This window comes from Pseudopodoces humilis, chromosome 6, assembly GCF_049639895.1.
Source record: "Pseudopodoces humilis isolate 2021_Gansu_Grassland_sample_001 chromosome 6, ASM4963989v1, whole genome shotgun sequence".
Taxonomy (NCBI): domain Eukaryota; kingdom Metazoa; phylum Chordata; class Aves; order Passeriformes; family Paridae; genus Pseudopodoces; species Pseudopodoces humilis.
Window position 1 is genome coordinate 1,543,504 of NC_142205.1, and position 19,775 is coordinate 1,563,278.

Below are 19,775 nucleotides of genomic sequence, written 5' to 3' on the forward strand. Positions count from 1 at the left end.
CCATGGACACCAATCCTGATATTCCCACGTACCCGGCTGCTCCGGGGACGCTCCCGTGTCCTGCTGGAAGGGATCCCAGTAGAATTCCTGGAGGGAGCGGATGGTGCACTGTCCCACCACGGGTCTCCGGCCGAAGGGGCGGTTGTCGATGATCTTCAGGATGATGGGCGGGCTGTAGAGGCTCTCCTTGGGCAGGCGCTGCGGGAAGAGGGACGGGAAGAGGGAATGAGGCTGGAAAGGGAGGGCGGAGGTGCTGCACCATCCTCAAAAATCCAAGGGCAGAAGGAGCTTCACCAGAAGAAGCAATTGGATGGAATTTTGAGGTCCTTCAAGAGAAGAACCAGTTTTATGGAATTTTGAGGTCCTTCACCAGAGGAAACAACTTTATGAACCTCCAAGTCCTTCACCACATGATCCATTTTTATGGAATTTTGAGGTCCTTCAAGAGAAGAACCGATTTTATGGACCTCCAAGTCCTTCACCCCATAAAATCCAATTTTATGGGACTTCCAGATCCTTCAGAACAAGATCCCTTTTTATGGAACTTTGAGGTCCTTCACAAGCCACATTTCCCTGGAACATTGAGGTCCTTCACCCCAAGACCCATTTTTATGGGATCTCCATAAAGATCCAATTTTATGGGACTTTGAGGTCTTTCCCATGAAATCCGTTTTTACAGGACTGGGAGGTCCTTCAGAAGATCCACTTTTATGGGACTCCAGAGGACCTTCAGCACAAGATCAAATTTTGTGGGATTTTGAGGTCCTTCACCACAACATCCAATTTTATGGGACCTCCAGATCCTTCAGAACAAGATCCCTTTTTATGGAACTTTGAGGTCCTTCACAAGCCACATTTCCCTGGAACTTTGTGGTCCTTCACCCCAAGATCCATTTTTATGGGACCTTCAAGCCCTTCAGAAGATCCATCTTGATGGGACTTTCAGGTCCTTCACCCCATTTTTGAGGATTTTCCTCCATTCCCATTCCCCATTCCCGCTGGGATCTCACCACTTCCATGAAGAGCACGCAGACGTCAAAGTTGGGGTTCTTCTTGACGTTCTTGATGACACTGGACTGGACGCGCTGTCCCCCGCACTCCACCAGCAGGCTCGGCGAGGTCACGCTGGCCAGCTGGAAGCTCTTCAGGTTCCTCAGGCCCCAGGCCAGGATCTGTGGGATGAGGGGACACCAAATCCTGAGCCGAATTTCCGCTTCCAGGTTTTCCATGGAGCTCCTCGGCAGTGGAGGAGAACCTGGAGGTTGAACCGTGTAGGACAAGCAATGGTGGGAATTATGCATGGAATTCTTGAGGTTCCTCAGCCCTGGATCCATGGGATGAGGGGACACCAAATCCTGGGCCAAATCCTTGAGGTTCCTCAGCCCCCAGCCCTGGATCTGTGGGATGAGGGGACACCAAATCCTGAGCCGAATTTCCACTTCCAGGTTTTCCATGGAGCTCCTCGGCAGTGGAGGAGAACCTGGAGGTTGAACCATGTAGGACAGAAGTGGTGGGAATTATGGAATTCTTGAGGTTGGAAAAGACCTCCAAGGTCATTGGGTTCAACCTGTGACTGATATCCACCTTGGCACCAGGAATTCCTTGGAAATTTCCAGGGATGGAGATTCCAAACTTCCCTGGGCACTTCCAATGCCTGAGCACCCTGTCCATGAGGAAATTCCTCCTGATATCCAACATGAACTTCATCCTTATCCCATTCCCTATTCCTTGAACTTCATCCTTATCCCATCCCTTGTTCCCTGAATTTCATCCTTATCCCATCCTTTGTTCCCTGAATTTCATCCTTATCCCATTCCCTATTCCCTGAACTTCATCCTTATCCCGTCTCCTGTTCCCTGAATTTCATCCTTATCCCAACACCCATTCCCTGAACTTCATCCTTATCCTCATCCTTATCCTTATCCTTGTTTCTTGAATTTCATCCTTATCCCATTCCTTTGTTCCCTGACCTTCATCCTGTCGGTGACATCCTTATCCCATTCCCTATTCCCTGAACTTCATCCTTATCCCATCCTTTGTTCCCTGAATTTCATCCTTATCCCATTCCTTGTTCCCTGATCTTCATCCTTATCCCATTCCCTGTTCCCTGAATTTCATCCTTATCCCAACACCTGTTCCCTGAACTTCATCCTTATCCTCATCCTTATCCTTAACCTTGTTTCTTGAATTTTATCCTTATCCCATCCCTTGTTCCCTGAACTTCATCCTTATCCCATCCCTTTTTTCCTGGGAGCCAACCCCAACTCCCCCAGCTCCTCCTTCCCATTAGGGAATTGTGAAGAGCCAGAAGTTCCCCCTGGAGGTTCCTTTTTCTTGGAATCCCATCCTGGAATCCCATTCCCGGCTCCCATTCCCGGCTCCGTGGCTCACCTCGATGGCCGTGCGCTGCAGGACGGGTTTGATTCCCTGTGGGACCACGTAAACGTTGGGCTCCCGCTGCGGCGGCGGATAGGGAAGGTCGGAATCCGCGGACTGCGGGAAGGGAGAGGGAAAGGAAAACATCAGGAAGTGCCAGGATGGGACATCAAACCCCTTTCCGTGTTAGATCCAACCTGGAATCTCCATCTTTGCCAAACCCATCTCTCCCAGGAAATCCAGGATGGGAGAGATGAGGAATGGCAGGACGGAGGTGCCGGAAAAGTGGTTTTATCCTTTCAATCCATCCTGGAGAAGATCCAGCATTCCCAAGCTTTTCCCAGGGAAATACAAAGGATCTGCCCTCCAAGGTTTTTAGGGAATGACGGGATGGAATCGCCTCGATCCCATCCCGGGATGGTGGCGGGATGAGGGAAGGGATGAAGCAGCGGCAGCGGGTTCAGAGTTGGGCGATTCCCAAAAAATTTAGTGGGAGCAGCACCGTGGGATGGGGGATTGGCATCACCTCTGGATCTGGGAAGGGGCTGCGCTTCATCCCACACTTCATGGATAATCCAGAAATCCATGGGATAGGGCTCAGGTGAAAGTAGCTGGGAATCCCATTGGGATCATCCCAAATCTGGGAGGCAACTGAGGAATTCCCAATTTGCCTTCCCAGAGGAGGAAAGTGGGAGCCAGAATTCCTCCTCTTTGCTTTGCCTGCATCTTCCAGAGCCCTGAGAAAGGCTGGAACGAAAGCAAAACCTCTGGAAATCCATCCTCAGAGCATGGAATTCTCTCCCAGCTGGAATTTTATTGGATTCGAGGACGTGTGCGTGTGTTTGAATTATGGGATTGGGTGAGGGATTGGCTCTCCAAAGGGATTTTCCACATGGATATTCCAATTTTCCATTGGAAAGGACCTTCAGGAACATCCAATTCCAACTCCTCTTCCCATAAAATTCCAAGCTTTCGTTTTCCTTGGGAATTGCTGGTTCCTGGGTCCAGCTGCTCGTTAGACAAAGTTTTTTGGGAATTCCATGTGGGAGAAGGTGCCTGGGATTCCCACATGGAGCAGCCACTCCTCCATCCCATGATCCACGTGCTCCCAGAGCCGGTTAGTGCTGGCAGGGAATGGGAATTTTATCTGGGATAACCTGGAGGAGAAGGGAGAGCTGCCAAGAATTCCCACATTCCCTGGGTCACCTCCGGAACTCTAATTCCCAAAAAAAAAAAATCTCATTTCAGGCTGCTCCGGCCCAAAATCATGGAAGGGTTTGGGTTGGAAGGGATTTTAGGGATCAATCATTCGGCAAATCCAATGGGAAATCCTTGGGAAAAGAGCTCCTGCCCCATCCCTCCTCTCCAGGATCAACTTGGATTTTAATCCTGCAGCATTCCAGGGTTTTTTAAGCCCTTCCCGCTGCTCTCCCAGTGGTTTTCCAGGCATTCTCCCAGATTCCAGTGGAATGCTGGAGGATGGAATGTTCCACCGGATGGACGGGAATGAGCAGGGAATTCCAGGGATGAGGCAGGAGCAGGGAAGGACCAGGATGGGAGTGGGAAAAATCAATTCCCAGACGGAGGCAGCTGGAGGGAGGAAAATCCATGAAAATCCTTCTGGGAGCCGGGATGGGTTGAACGAGGATAAATCTGAGGGAATCCAGGTGGCACGGAGCTCTGGAAATCATGGATTCCAACCCAGATTTGGATCCAGGATGAGTGAAAATCAACATGGATGAGGCCGGGAAAAAAAAATCTGGAAAAGATTCCCAGTTTATGCGGAAGCTGGGATGTCATCCAAAGATAAATACCAGAGTTTGGCGGGAATTTAGCCCCAAAAGGCCATTCCCAAGAAAAAATGGAGAAGGATGGAGCCAGATCCTTCAGGACCATCCATGAGGCACCGGAGACTCCAGCCAGCACCAACCCTTGGGATGCAGGAATTTTGTTGGGATGGGGTTCCCACAATCCCGCTCTCCCTGAAAGGCTCTTCCGGGATTCTCTTGGATTCTGGGAAAAGGGAAGGAAGGGAGGAGAGTGATACCCATTGGAGGAGCCCCTCCGAGAACAAGGCAGGGATGCAGAGCTGTGGAATGTCCCATCCCGGAATTCCGGCAGTGGGAAGAATCCGAGGAAAAAGAGGAGAGAGATGATTATGGACACACGGAAAAGTGGGATGAGCTCCCAAGGGAAGGCGGATTGGGCGGGGAAAAAAAACTTGGAAAAACGCGTTTATCCCAACCAATCCAACCTTTTCTGGGAATGTAGCTCGGGTCTTTCCTAGCTCATCTCCCGGATTTTGGGATTAATGGCTCCGAGGGCCACCACAACATTCCGAGAGTTGTTCCCTTTCCCTGCCTGGAGTTCTCCAAGATTCCCAACTCCACCTCTTGGTTCAGCCCAGGATCGGCTCCATGGGATGCACAAGGATAAACTCTTGGGATTCTGGGTGTGGAATCAGAATCATGGGAATGATGGAATCTTGGGAATAGTTTCCATTGGAAAACTCATCCCATTCCATGGGCAGGGAACCTTCCACTATCCCAGGTTGCTCCAAGCCCCATCCAATCTATCCCTGAATTTTTTCTGGCATGAGGGACAAAAATTTCCTTGGGAACAAAGGGAACAGTCCGACACATCCTCAATTCACGGCAAATTCCCTATGGAAAGTTTGGAATTGGAATTTCCTGAGGACACCTCATTTCAGAGGGTAAACAGATCCCAACATTCCCGGCCATGGGGAAAAGCCCATCCGGCCAGGGGTCACTCATATTCCCAAAATCCTGATGCTCCCGGCTTGAGCCATCCGGGGAAAAAGAGGATTTCCCAAGGAAACAAATTTGAACAATTCCAGGATGAAAACCAAGGAATTCCCAAAGACTCACCTCATCCAGGCTGGAGGAGAGCTCGCTCTGGGAAAGAGGAGGAGAGGACGGAATTAGAGGAATTCTCATCCCTAAGCCCATCCCAAGGTTTCTAATTGGAGCTGACAGCCCAAGGGAATCATGGAATGGTTTCAGCTTGGAAAAATCCTTAAATCCCATCCAGTGCCACCCTCTTCCCGTATCCCAGCTGGATCCAACCTTGGGCATTCCCAGGGATCCAGGGGCAGCTACGGGAAATCTGGGAATTGCAGCCCAGGCAGGAATTCCTTGCCAAGATCCCAGCCCAATCTCCCCTTTCCCAGTGGAAGCCATTCCCTGGCTCCTGTCCCTGCAGCCCTTGGCCCCAGTCCCTCTCCAGCTCTCCTGGAGCCCCTGCAGGGACTCTCAGCATTCCCTGCATTTTGCCCTTCTCCAGGGGAACATTCCCAGCTCTCCCAGCCTGGCTCCAGAGACTTTGGAGTATCTCCATGGGATCCCCTGGATCCTGGAATGGAATCCATTTTCCCTGTCAGGAAGGAGCTGCCCCCACTCCCGGTTTTCCTTATCAGCTGAGGAAAAACTCAATCTATGCGGGAATTCCAAAAGAATTCCCTAGGACAGGATGGAAGAATTGCTGCAGGGCTGGAAACGGGCTCCAAATCCCTGGGAAAGCTGGGAATGGTGCTGGATTTGCAAGAAGGAGTCGGGAATTACCTCAAATCCAGGGATGTGGTGAACAGCCGGCTGCGGGGAGAGAACACAATTCCCGTTCACATTCCCGATGAGAATTCCTCCTTTTCCAGCTGGGAACCTTCAGCCCCTTCCGTTCCCAGCTCTAAAAATCCCGGACTCTCATCCAGTCAGGAAGCACCAAATCCACCCGGATGATTCCCACTGGGATCAAACGGCTCCTCTGGGAGCACATCTCATTCCAAAGGCCTTTCCAAGGCTTTTCCCACCCGGTTCTGAGGGAATGAGGAGGAGGAAGAGGCCACCTGTGGATATCTGGGGCCCTGTCCTGGTGTTTGGGATGGGACTTCCAGGGAAGAAGGAATTGTGGGGATTCCCATTCCCAGATAAATCTCAGGGCTGGGAAGGAAGAATGGGATACAGGGATTGATCTTCCCAATCCATCCTTTTTTCCTGGCACATCTGGGATGTATCCATTGGAAAATCCGGAGTGGCTTCAGCTCTCCTAAATCCCTTCCTGAAATCATTCCAAGGAAAGGGCAGCATTCCTTCGGGATTTGGCAATTCCCAGCTCCCCCGATATTCTGAATTCCTGGATTCAGAACTCCAGGACTTTTCCAAGGAGAGAAGGATCCATCCAGCTTGGAATCCCACTTGGAATTCCGCAGATTTCCATCAGCCCAACCCTAAACCACCCTCTTTTCCCACCTGGACAACCTCACCCTATGGAATTATCCCTCAAAAAGGGGCAAATCCCAAATCCCTCCGGCTCTCCCAGGCTCCGATGGATGGACTAAACCCAACACCTGGAAAATCCTGGCGAAGATCCGCTTGGATCCTGGGGAAGAACCGGAATTCCGGAGCATTCCAGGCTCAGGGATGGATCTCACCTTTTCCCTCTGGATCAGCTCAAAGGCAGCCAGGAGCTCGCCGACATTCCGGCCGGATTTGAGGACGGGATACCAGGAAAGCCGAGGCGAGCGCTCCAAGCTGGGCCGGCAGATGCAGCGTCCCATGAATTCATCCGCACCCTGGAAAGGGAATTCCAGGGAATTGGGAACTGTGGGAATTGGGATCATTTCTCCCAGAGAAATCCATCCCCTCCTCAGCCAAAAATCAGGAGTGAGGGATGATCCCATTATGGAAGTGGGGCAGGAAAATTAATGGATTGGTGCCCACAGAGCCTCCGGTTTTCCAACTTCTCCCTGGAATTCCTAAGGCTGGAAAAACACATTTTTGGGAATTCCTATCCCAGGTTTCCCAGGGCAGAAACTCAGAGCTTTCAGCAGCTCCAAAAAATCCCATTCCCTGCTCCGCACTGGGATCTTTGGAATTTTTCCTGCTTCCTGCTGGGAAGGAGGAGGAGAAAGAGGGAAAAAGATTCCTGAGATTTCCCGAGCCCTTCCCAAGGTGTATTCCAAGCATTTTTCAACAGAATTCCCTCCTTGGTTTTTCCAGGATTTGGGGTTTCTTTCCAGCTCGGTTTTTGTGGGAAAAGACTCAAGCTCCCGCCACCATCCCCTCAAAATTCCATCATTCCCAGCCCCTTTGGACATGGAAAACATCAGAGGGCGTTGTCCTACTTCCCTGACTGCTTCCAACTTCATCCCAAGGTTTTTTCCATGAGGAAACCCCGTTAATTTCCCCACTTTAAATGAGGGTGAGGAATGAACGGAACCTCAAGGATGCCACGGGGTTTTCCCTGGAATTTTCCCCTCTGGAACATCCACCTCAAAGCCTGAACCACCCCAGAGACACCGGACACCGCATTCCAGAGGCCGGGAATTCCCGGCGGGAATCGCCGCACTCACGTAAGTGTCGTGGTCGTAGATTTCCACCAGGATGTTGGGAGGGGACTCGGCCACATCCCGAGAATTCCCGAAAATCTCGATCTCGTAGAAGATCAGGGTCTGATCCCAGGTGGGATTCAGGGTGTTCTTCTCCACCACCGTCTTCTGGCTCTGGTGCAGGAAGGAGACAATGGCGTAGGGATCTGCGGGAATTCAAGGAATGGGATTCAGGGATGGATCCCAGCTCCGGCTCTTCCCAGAATTCCAAGCTCCATCCAGAACAGGCTCCCAAAGAATTTGGGAATTCTCAGCTGGCTCCATCTCATCCTGAGGTCCCTCAGGTCTTGCTTGAGGAGAAAGGAGAGGCCCCGTCTATCCCGCCTGGAATTCGGCATTCCAAGCCCAGAGTGCCAGGTTTTCCAGGCGTTTTTCTGCCTGGAAAAGGCTCAGTCTGAGAGTTGGGATTGTTCTAAAGATCCAGGGAAATCTTGGAGCCACTTCCAGGGCCTGAAGCAGCTCCAGGAGAGCTGGAGAAGGATTTGGGATAAGGGCTGGAGGGACAGGAATGGCTTCCACTGGGAAAGGGGAGATTGAGGTGGGATTTTGGGAAGAAATTCCTGGCTGGGAGGGTGGGGACCATCCCTGGGTGCAGATTCCGGGAACACCTCACACATCCCGGGGAGCTTTAATGGGAGCCAAAGGCTGCAGCTTCCAGGATTATCCCAAATTCCTGGATGCAGATCCCAGGATTATCCCACACATCCCTGGATTCAGATCCCAGGAACATCCTACATCCGTGGATTCAAATCCCAGGAAAATCCCAAATTCCTGGATTCATCCCAGGAAAATCTCACATCCCTGGATTCGGATCCCAGGAACATTCCACATCCCTGGATTCAGATCCCAGGAAAATCCCATATCCCTGGATTCAGATCCCAGGAACATCCCACATCCCTGGATTCAGATCCCAGGAAAATCCCACATCCCTGGATTCAGATCCCAGGAACATCCCACATCCCTGGATTCAGATCCCAGGAACATCCCACATCCCTGGATTCGGATCCCAGGAACATCCCACATCCCTGGATTCAGATTCCAATCAGGACCAGCTGATCCCAGCAGCATTCCCCCTTTTCCCCCTTTTCCAAGGAATGGGGGCACCAGCACTTGGATTTCCCCCTCTATCCATGCTTAACAAGCCAGGGCCACTCAGACATTCCCAACAACCCTCTCCGGGAAGAGCCTTTCCCACTTTTCCTGGGCCAAATCCATTACACCAAACAAAAACCCCTGGATTTGGAGCTGCTTTTCCCTTTTTCTTTTTTTTTCTTTTCCCCATTTTCCCTCCCTTCTCCTCCGTTTTTTTTTTTTTTTCATGGAAGCCTCTCTAAAGCCCCTTTGTTGGGAGCAGGGAATGTTTATTTTTCCAACTGCCGAGCCCCTTTAATGAACTCCTTTATTCCCGGCAGCGGGAATCACAATCCCGCATTGTGGAACGTTGCTGCTCATGTTGTCCTTGGCCGGGATTTTTCCAAAGGAAAATGATTCCGGACTCCCCTCCCGGGCCATGAGCTCACCTCGTTCCCACCTCCTCATCCCGACAAGGAGCCTTTTGTGGGAATTCCAGGTGGGAGCAGACACTGGGGGATTTTTTTTTTTTTTTTTTTTTTTTGGATGCTCCGGGGTGTTTATTCCCAAAAAATCACGTTATTCCAACTACTGGGAAAAGCAGGATTCCCTCAAGGTCACGATCCAGCTGATTCCCCAGTTTTGGGATTGTCCCTGTTTCCCATCATTCCCGGGACATGTTGTTCCAAGGTGGGGTTTAAATCCCGGAATTTGGAGGGAAATCCCACCCAAATCCCTCTGGAAATTCCCATGGGAATTGGAATAATCCTGGGATGGCCCAGCCCAGCCTCCAGGGATGAGGATGTGGGATTTTCCAATCATTTCAGGAAATCCTTCCCCCCCCAACCACATTCCAAAGGGATCTTCCACCTGCATCCAACCAAGCACCTCCAGCATGGAAATCCCATGGATAAAAGGATTTCTCCTATTCCGACTTCTTTCCTATCCCGAAAAAACCCAGCATGGGAAACCCTGACCGCACCAGCACAATCCTGGGAATTTCAGAAATCCCTGGAATTATGCTGGGAATGGATGGAGCAGCGGACAAAGCTGTTTTCCACCCGGATTCCCTTTTTTCCATGGGAATCTCTTCCCTAAATCCCAAACTCCAGGGCCTGCTGCCCCCTGTCCAGCTGGGAGAAGGGGGCCGTTAAGGAATTATGGAATCATGGAATTCCAGACTGTTTTGGGATGGAAGAGAGCTTAGAGATCATATGGATCCAACTGGGAAACTTGCGCTGGATCAAATCCAACAAGGAATTTCCTGAGGATGCTGGAGAAGAAGGGGCCGGACTGTGCCGAGATCCTGATTAAATCCTGTCACTCTCTGGAATTTTCCCCAGGCACATCCCATGGAAGTTTCTCCCTGTGCTCCATCATATCCAGCCCAGAGAAGGAAAAGCTCCAGAGATTCCTTGGAGCCCATTCCAGGCTCCGGGAGAGCTGGAGAGGGACTGGGAACAAGGAATGGAGGGACAGGAGCCAGGGAATGGCTTCCACTGGGAAAGGGGAGATTGGGCTGGGATCTTGGCAAGGAATTCCTGCCTGGGCTGCCCCTGATTCCCAGATTTGCTGGGGCTGCCCCTGGATCCCTGGCAGTGCCCAAGGCCAGGCTGGGATGGATTTGGATCCACCTGGGATAGCGGGAATTGCCCCAGCCCACGGGATGATCCCTCTGTTCCCGGAATTCCATGCCGGTGCAGATCCGGACTCACCGGAGAAGCTGTCTTTGTCCATGGCTATGAGATCCCGCGCCTGGTACAGGTAACAGCGCAGGTGGAATCTGTTCCCGGCTGCCAGAAGAAAGGGAAACATGGAAAAGATCCCAGGGAAAAGATATGGAAAAGGTATTCCATCATTCCCAACCTCCCACCCAAGGGAATCCCAGCTTAATTCCCCCAGGGTATCCCAAGCACCGATCCCGGAGCCTGTGGATGTTCCCATGAGCACCCTCCTCCTCTCCACCCTTTTTCCGTCTCTCTTTTTCCGTCTTTTTCCTTGGAAAAGGATGGGAAACGTCTTTCCCGCTCCCCTGGGATCCTTACAGTCAAAAATGCAGGAGATCGTGGGTCTGTTGACTCCAAAGCTCAGGGTGGAGGCGGATTTTCCGTCGGATTTTCCATCGTCGCTCTTGTCGTCCGTCACTCCTCCCTGCAAGGAAAACAATGGAAAGTCAGGAATGCCGGGATCGCCTCCAGGATTCCCCATGGGAAGGAATTCTCCGGGACGCCCAAGAGGAGTCTGGGCCTCCAGCATTCCCCAGAATCCTAAAATTTAGATTGGAAAAGCTCTTGGAGTTCTCCTATTCCCCTCTGGCCTTGGAATATTTGCAGGAAAATGAGGGATTTCCAAGGCTGAGAATTCCCATTTGCAGATCCCACGGGAAAAAGGGGAACGGGAACAATCCTGCCAGGAGCTCTGGGAGTGAGAGGCAGCCAGGATGCCCCAGAATGGGAGCAGCTCTTGGAAAACACCACGGAGCTGCTTTTATCCCAAAGGGATCAACTCTGGATTGGAGGGAAAGACAGAGCAAGGAAAGACTGGGAAAAAAATGCCAAACAGGAGAGGAAAAAAATTCCATAAAAACACAGAATGGGAGCTTTGTGCTGCTTTGGCTCTCACGGAACCATTGGAAAAGCGGCGGATTGGGAAATCCAGAGTGCGGAGAAAGGCAGGAACAAACAGGGAAAACAGGGAACCAACAGGGCGGATAACGGGATAACGGGAAGCTGATAACGAGCGGCCGATAACGAGCGGCCGATAACATTCCCAGGTGGAAATTTGGGAATGGGAGAAGCTGTTCCCTACCAGAGCCCCTTCCAAGGCGAAGACGGCAGCGGGGCCGGTGCGTTCCAGAGGCTCCATCCGGCGCCTCCAGCGGCGCCGGCGGAAGGCGTCGGAGCGGCGCTGCTGGAGGTGGAAGCGCCAGCCGAAGAGGGAAGCGTATTCCCAACCGTCCCCATCCAGCTCCTCCTGCTTGTGCTGCCGGACAGGGATCGCAGGGATCAGGTTTTCCAGGATTGATCCAGAAGGTGGATTTAGGTTTTTTGGGATTGTTGCTGGATACGGTTGTTCCGCCCCAGGTTTTCCCTGGGTCTCCCCCGGGTTGGAATCGTGGAATGGAGTCATGGAATTGTTTAGGGATAACAGGAATATTGAGGTTGGGAAAGATCTCTGAGGTCATTTAGTTAAGGCTGGGAAATGCATTGGAGATCGTCATGGAATCATGGAATGCTTGGAGTGGGAAAGGGACCCTAAATCCCATCCCATTCCAACCCAGGGACAGCTCCCAGGATCCCAGCTGGATCCAAATCCACCCCAATCCAGCCTTGGGCATTCCCAGGGATTCAGGGATCAGCCCCAGCAAATCTGGGAATTGCAGCCCAGGCAGGAATTCCTTGCCAAGATCCCAGCCCAATCTCCCCTTTCCCAGTGGAAGCCATTCCCTGGCTCCTGTCCCTGCAGCCCTTGGCCCCAGTCCCTCTCCAGCTCTCCTGGAGCCCCTGCAGGGACTCTCAGCATTCCCTGCATTTTGCCCTTCTCCAGGGGAACCAGCCTGGCTCCAGAGCCAAAATCCTGGAATGATTTGGGTTGGAAGTGACTTTAAATCCCATCCCATTCCCACCTCATCCATGGGCAGGGACACTTCCCTATCCCAGGTTGCTCCAAGCCCCAGTGTCCGGCCTGGCCTCGGGCACTTCCCAGGATGGAGCTGGATTCTCCCAATCCATTAACACTGCTGGATCCACCACTGGGAATGCAGCCCTTCACCAATCCCTGGGATGATTCCCACTTGGAGCGGGATCGCTGGAACTCCAGCAGATCCACTTCCCATCCCGCTTTTCCCTTTGCCATCATCCCGACCCCATCTCACCCACCCCCCCCCCCAGCTCTGCCACCTCTGGAATTTCTCCCTGGATCATCCACACCAGTCCCTGGGAGGTTTTTCTCCCAGTGACACCCACAGCAAACAGGGTGACTACAATTATCCCGAAAAATTTCTGGGAAGGGAGACAAGTGGCCTTAGGAAGCGGCAGGGGGCGGAGGAGCCCGAGTGGCATTCCCGGTCCAATGGCACCATCTAGAGGGAAGCGGGATAGGGACAACCCGGGAACATCGGCCCTCCCTCCTTTCCCACACTCCAGGACTCTCCTGGATGTCCCCATCCCACTCCACATCCCGGTCAATCCCTCCGGAACATTGCCCACCCCTGGGAACGCGGAGTTTTCCACCGGAAACCGGGACGATCCCTCCCCAAATCTCCAAGGAAAAGCAGATCCCGCCAAAGCCGGGCACCCACCCGATCCGGTGGCACCTTTTCCTGGCCCATCCCACCTTTCTCATGGCTTCCATGTGCTCCAGGTCGCGCCGGCGGAGCCGCACCCAGCGCCGGCGCCGGTTGGTGTGGAACATCTTCTCCGCCGGCACCCAGGCCTTGGGCTTGCGCTCCGGCGGGATCGTGATCCCGTATTCCCAGCCTTGGGAAGAAGGGAATTGCTGGTGGAGGTGGGAGAAGAGCTTCCCCCCCACCCCAGCCTTGGCTCCCAGCAGGAATCTTCAATGCTGAATCCCACAAAATTTCCCAGCTGGATTTCCGTCCTGTTGGATGGCTAATCCATCCCTCTGAAATGCCCAGGGATGGATCCGTGGTGTCCTTGGCTCCAAATCCCACCCTGGAGACTCTTCCCTCCCATCAGTCCAATCCTTGGAACCATCCTAGCACTCTCCAGCCTGCTGTTTTCCATTTCTTTTCCACCAGGATCTTCCCAGATTATCCCAGCACTGCCTTTGGGAATTCCCAGAATTCCCATCCCACAGCTCCAGGCAGAGACACGGGAAAAGGATCCCCCAGAGCCTGATCCCTTCTCCTGGTCCAGTTCCCACAGCCAGGGGAATGTTCTCATCCATGGACCACAGAAAGAAATCCCAAACTTCCCAAATCCCAGATCCCAAAATTACCCAACCCAGGATCCCAAAATTCCATCTTTGGTACCTTTCTCATCCACAGCCCTGTTGAGATCCGTATCCCATTCCACATCTTCCCACTTCCAGCCTGGAGGACACTCGATCTCATCCTTGGGCAGGACCTTCTCCCCATTCTGTGGGACACAGGGAATTTACCCTCAAACCCATCCCTAAATTTCCCCTGGGATTCCAGACCGGCTCCCAGAATTCCCAGTTTTCCCTCACCACATCCGTGTAGGAATCGGTCATGTGGATCCACTGCCCTCCGGGAAGCCGGACCTGGTTCTCAAACACCTCCTCCACGAAGCTCAGGTGTCCGGCATCCACGTCGTGCAACAGCCTGAATCCCGGGAATACCCAAAATCAGGGATTCTCCATCCCGCTCTCCTGCGCCATCCTCGGCGCTCCCAAATTTCTCCCGCCCCTCCAAGCAACGTTTCCCCTCAGGAAAAACCCAAACCAGGATGAAAAATCCCACCCCAAAGCTCCTCAGTTTTGGAGCGTCCCAAGATTTGGACAAGAGGGAATCACATCCATGAGCGCAGACGAGGAACCCTGGGGACATCCCAGATTTTGGGATTCCCGGGAATTCCCGGTGGAAAAGCCCCACTCACGTCTTTTCCGGGCAGACGAACCAATCCCCGGCCCAGGTCCATCCCACGGAAGGCCGGAAGCTGTCCTTGGGAAGCTTGATCCGGCCGGTGACGTCAGAATATTTGGGATAAGTGAGGCCGGTGGTGCCCCAGTTCCCCACCAGCGCCAGCTTGGTCTGGTTCTCGTACTGGGAGAGCCAAAAAAAAGATGGATTTGGGGTCGGAATAACAGAATTCCATGAATAATCCCATAGAATCCCGTGAATAATCCCTGCTGAGGGACAGACCTCCTGGGAAAAGCCCAACCCATTCCATGGCATCCCGATTTTCCCGTTGTCAGGGACAATGCAGCTCCGTGGCTCATTCCCAACTTTCCCCTCAGCATTCCAGCCTGAGCTGGTGGAAACAGCTCCTCCTTCCCACAGTTTTTAGGGAACGATGAGGTTTTAGGTCCAGCCCAGCCCCTTTTCCCACTGGGATGGGGATCCCTTGGGAATGCTCACTGTTTCGGCAAAGACGGAGAGTTTTCCCTCGGCGAATTGGTTGAATTCCTTCTCATCCACAGCCAATCCAAACCAGAGCCGCACCCGGATCTGCGCCGGGATCCGCGGCCCCATCGCCTCCTCCTGCGGGTACTGCCAAGGGAAAGATCCCCAGGAAGGGATTCATGGGAATTCTCGGAGGTTGGAAGGGTGGGAATGAGGGTTCCTGGATGGGGCAGGTGGGACGTGGAGCAGTTGGGATAATGTCAGGAGTGGGTGGAGCGCTTTGAGATTGTGGAATTGAGGTTGGAAAAGACCTTAGGGATTATCCCAATGCCACCATCAACATCCCTAAAATGTGTCCCCAGCTGACCTTGAGGAGCTTCAAAATTCCAGTGGTCCTGGACAGCATCAGGGACAGGGTCAGGGACAGGGTCAGGGACAGGACCAGGGCCAGGGACAGGGACAGGATCAGGGATAGGATCAGGGACAATGACACAGAAAGGTCAGGAACAGGGAAAAGGACAGGGAACAGTTCAGGGACATGAACAGGGACAAGGACATGGACAGGGACATGAACAGGGACAAGGACATGGACAGGGACATGATCAGGGACATGGACAGGGAGAATGTCAGGGAGAGGGAGAGGGATAAGGACATGGAAAGAGAGAAGTTCAGGGAGAGGGACAAGGTCAGGGTCAGGGAGAGGGACAGGGACAAGATCAAGGACAGGGTCAAGGACAGGGACAGGGATAGGGAAAAGGACATGGACAAGGTCAGGAACAGGGAAAAGGACAGGGACAAGGACATGGACATGAACAGAGAAAAGAACATTGACAGGGAGAAGGACAGGGACAAGGATAGGGAGAGAGACATGGACAAGCTCAGGGACAAGGACAAGGACAAGGACAGGTTCAAGGATAGTAAAAGGGACATGGACAAGCTCAAGGAAAAGGACAAGGACATGGAAAAGGTCATGGACAAGGACAAGGTCAGGAGCAGGGAAAAGAACAAGGTCAAGGACAGGGACAAGTCCAAGGACAAGGTCAGGGAAGTGGACAGGGACACAGTCAAGGACAGGGAGAGGGACATGGACAAGCTCAGGGACAAGGACATGGACAAGGACATGGAAAAGGAAAGGGACAAGGTCAGGGACATGGACAGGGACAAGGACAAGGCCAGGGACACCCTCCAGGGTCAGGACAGCAAACCCAACTCACACATTCAGCAAAACCAGGAAAAATCTCCAGGAATTTTTTCCTCACTGCCCTTTTTCCCTCCGTCCCAGTCACTTTTTCCCACTCTGAGAGCTGCTGGTTTTCCATCCGAAAATCACGGATAAGGAAAAATCCCAGTTTTGAGATTTGAGTTCATTTTTGGTGTCGGCTGGGTTTGGGAATGGGGATTTTATTTCATTTATTTTATTTCCCTTTTTTTTTTTTAACTTGTTCCATCCTAATTTCCTGCTTCTGGAAGATATTTCCTGCTACCCGAAAATATTTTCCAGACCTGAAATATCCTTGGAGATGGGAAAAGCTCGGAAAGTGCTTGGGAGAGGAGGCAGCAGCCAAAACTTTCCGGAGCGGCAAAGGGTTGGGAATTTGGAAAAATATAAAAAAATGAAAAAAATAAAATGGATTTTCCCCCCCCAAAAAAGCACAAACTGTGAAAAATCTTCCCTGCCTTAGAACTGCAGGATAGAGGGAGATATCCAAGGAATCTGCTGCAGATCCACGGAGGACGAGCTGGACTCCACCAGAAGCACAACTTGGAATTTTTCCTGCAGTTTCAACTGGGCTGCAATTCCCAGAGAAGTTGTGACTGCCCCTGGATCCCTGGAATTGTCCAAGGCCAGGTTGGATGGACTCAGATCCACCTGGGATAATGGAAGCTGTCCATGGATGGGGTGGAATTGTTGGGATTTAAGGTCTCTCCCAACCCAAAGCCTTCCATGATGCCATGAAAGTAGGTCTGAACATTGTGTTGGGATTTAAGCTTTCCCTGCTGGATTTTCCATCTTTTTTATTAATTTAATATTAATTTAATATTTTAATATTAATTTTATTAATTTTTAGTGGAGAAACTGGAAAATCAAGATTCCACTTGGACACGTTTCCAAAGGTACCTTGAGAAAGATGGTCTGGAGCTTCCCGCAGTTCCGGCCGCAGCAGTTGGAGATGTTCCGGGAATACAGGACCTGGTGGGCCGGGATGCGGGCGAAGGCCACGCGTTTGTCCCCCTGGAGCATCCAGATGACGATGTCTGGGAGGCTGTTCTGGGGCTGGAAAACACAAATCCGCAGGATCCCGATGGGAGGGATCCACCAGCACGGCCCAGAATGGGATCGTGAAATCATGGAATGGTTTGGGTTGGGAGGGATCTTAAATCCCATCCCATTCCATGGGCAGGGAGAGGATTCCAGCTAGATCCAGCCCCAGTGTCCAGCCTGGCCTTGGCCATTCCCAGGGATCCAGGGGCAGCCCCAGCAAATCTGGGAATTGCAGCCCAGGCAGGAATTCCTTGCCAAGATCCCAGCCCAATCTCCCCTTTCCCAGTGGAAGCCATTCCCTGGCTCCTGTCCCTTGGCCCCAGTCCCTCTCCAGCTCTCCTGGAGCCCCTGCAGGGACTCTCAGCATTCCCTGCATTTTGCCCTTCTCCAGGGGAACATTCCCAGCTCTCCCAGAAATTCTGGCTCCACGGCAGAGGGGCAGAATTCCCCTTTTCCTGCTGTGGGATCAGTCTGGAGCACATGGAGTTTCCCACCCACCAACATTCCAAATCCTTCTCCCAGGGCTGCTCCCTATTCATGAGTTAACTTCAACTCATCCATGAGCAAGACCAACCTCAACTATTCCAGCCAAACCTGGCGCCATGGGAGAATCCATGGATTTGGGAGCCAGGATCAGCCCCACTTCCCACAAAAACCCCAATGGGAAAACCAGGAAGTGTCACCTCCTCCGCCATGGCCCGGAGCCGGCAGAGCCAATCCTCAGCCTGATCCAGGATTTGGGAAAGGCTGGAATTCTCGTGCTTGAGCCTCAGGGCCACCTTCAGGATCTGCTCCAGGTGGGTGCTCCGGAAGCGGAAAAGGTTCTGATCCAGGTGGGTGCTGGATGCCTTCCCCAGGACATCGGGAAGCTTCAGGCTGCAGGGATAGGTGGGAATCAGGGATTGGGCTGGGTCGGGATACACCTTGAAGGCCATTAAGGGTCATTAAGGGTCGTTAGTTGTCATTAATCATCGTTAATGGTCACCAATCATCATTAATGATGATTGAAGGCCTATAATGGTCACTAACGGTCACCAATCATCATTAATGGTCACCAGTCATCACTTAAGTTCATTAATGATCATTAAAGGTCAGCAATGATCACTAAAGGTCATTTATGGTGATTAATGGTCATTAATGGTCACTAATGGTCATCAATCATCATTAAAGTTCATTAATGGTCACCAGTGACCATTAATGGTGATCAACAGTCAGTAATGATCACTAATAGTCACCAATCATCACTGGTGATTGTTAATGGTCATTAATAATTATTAAAGGTCATTAATGGACACTAGTCATCATTAAAGGTCATTAACGATCATTAAAGGTCATTAATGGTCAGCAATGATCATTAAAGGTTATTAATGGTGATTAATGGTCACTAATGGTCACCAAACATCATTCATGGTCATCGATGACCATTAAAGGTGATTAATGGTCAGTCATAATCATTAATGTTCATTAGTGGTCACCAGTCATCATTAGTGGTGATTAATGGTTATTAATGATCATTAATGGTCACCAATCATCATTAATTGTCACTAATCATCAAAAATGGTCATTAATCCATCCCAAATCCACCCCCAATAGCTGATCCAGCTTCCTGTGGGATTTTAAGGCCGTTTTTAATGGTTTCTCCATATTTTCAGTGAGTTTCCAAGGAATCGAGAAACCACCAAAGATATTTGGGAACAGGAAGAGCAAAAGAGCCGGGATTGCCCCTGGAATCAGGATGGGAATGAGCCCCACCCACATTTTAATATCCATTGATCCCAGCTCCTGGAAAAATGGATCAGGTGCCAAACTGGGAGGTTTTCCTGTAAAATTCAAGGATTTATGGATCCGCTGCTATAAATGAACTTCCTGTTCCCGGCTCCTGAGCTGAAAATCAGGATTTCCTCCGGAAAAAATAGATGGAGAGAAAGATAAATTTATTTTTAGGCCCTGGAGAGGTTTGGAAATGAGATTTTTAAGGATGAGACATTCCCACCTCGGGAATTGGGATTGGGATCTGTAAATCCCAGTTTTTATTGCAGGTAAATAGGGAGAACATGGAATTATGGAATGGTCTGGGATCTTCCACTATCCCAGGTTGCTCCAAGCCCTGTCCAGCCTGGCCTTGGACACTTCCAGGGATGAGGATTTGGAGTGAGGGGGAATGAGAAGGGAAAAGGTGGGAAAAGTGGGAAAAAGGGGGGAAAGGGAGGGAGAGGGAGGGGAAAAAAAGAAAAAAAAATGGTGGAAAGGAGAAACAGGGAAAAAAAGGGAAAAAAGGCAAAAAAGGGGGAAAATGGGGGAAAAAACAAAACTAGGAAAAAACAGGAAAAAGAGAAAAATGGAAAAAAGGGGAAGAGAGGAAAAGGGAAACAAGGGAGAAAAGGGGGGAAATGAAAAAAGGGGGGAAATGGAGGAAAAAGGGAAAAAACTGAAAAAAGGGGAAAAACAAAAAAAAAGGGAAAGGGGAAAGGGGAAAAAGGGAGAAAAAGGGAAAAGAAATTAAAAGGGAGAAAAAGGGAGAAAAAGGGAAAAGAAGGGAAAAAAGAGGAAAAAGAAAGAAATATAAAAAAGGGGAAGGGAGAAAAAAAAATAGCAAAAAAAAAATGGAAAAGGGG

General features: G+C 51.3%; 1 protein-coding gene across 12 annotated transcripts in view; it reads right to left on the bottom strand.

The window, feature by feature from the left end:
• Positions 1 to 19,775, bottom strand: part of DYSF (dysferlin) — a 76,437-nt gene that overhangs the window by 39,001 nt on the left and 17,661 nt on the right. For 7 of the 12 annotated variants that reach the window (XM_014261145.2, XM_014261139.2, XM_014261143.2 and 4 more), the window contains 18 exons: positions 17,844 to 18,036; positions 17,017 to 17,172; positions 14,913 to 15,044; positions 14,431 to 14,597; positions 14,042 to 14,156; positions 13,845 to 13,950; positions 13,187 to 13,329; positions 11,660 to 11,833; positions 10,897 to 11,002; positions 10,567 to 10,644; positions 7,745 to 7,926; positions 6,824 to 6,964; positions 5,958 to 5,987; positions 5,265 to 5,291; positions 4,424 to 4,465; positions 2,392 to 2,493; positions 1,011 to 1,172; positions 33 to 198 (listed from right to left, as the gene is read on the bottom strand). In XM_014261145.2, the coding sequence (XP_014116620.2) occupies positions 33 to 198; positions 1,011 to 1,172; positions 2,392 to 2,493; positions 4,424 to 4,465; positions 5,265 to 5,291; positions 5,958 to 5,987; positions 6,824 to 6,964; positions 7,745 to 7,926; positions 10,567 to 10,644; positions 10,897 to 11,002; positions 11,660 to 11,833; positions 13,187 to 13,329; positions 13,845 to 13,950; positions 14,042 to 14,156; positions 14,431 to 14,597; positions 14,913 to 15,044; positions 17,017 to 17,172; positions 17,844 to 18,036 (2,222 nt within the window). The remainder of the gene's footprint in view (positions 1 to 32; positions 199 to 1,010; positions 1,173 to 2,391; positions 2,494 to 4,423; positions 4,466 to 5,264; positions 5,292 to 5,957; positions 5,988 to 6,823; positions 6,965 to 7,744; positions 7,927 to 10,566; positions 10,645 to 10,896; positions 11,003 to 11,659; positions 11,834 to 13,186; positions 13,330 to 13,844; positions 13,951 to 14,041; positions 14,157 to 14,430; positions 14,598 to 14,912; positions 15,045 to 17,016; positions 17,173 to 17,843; positions 18,037 to 19,775) is intronic. The other 5 variants (XM_014261146.2, XM_014261144.2, XM_014261142.2 and 2 more) reach the window with 1 other exon arrangement.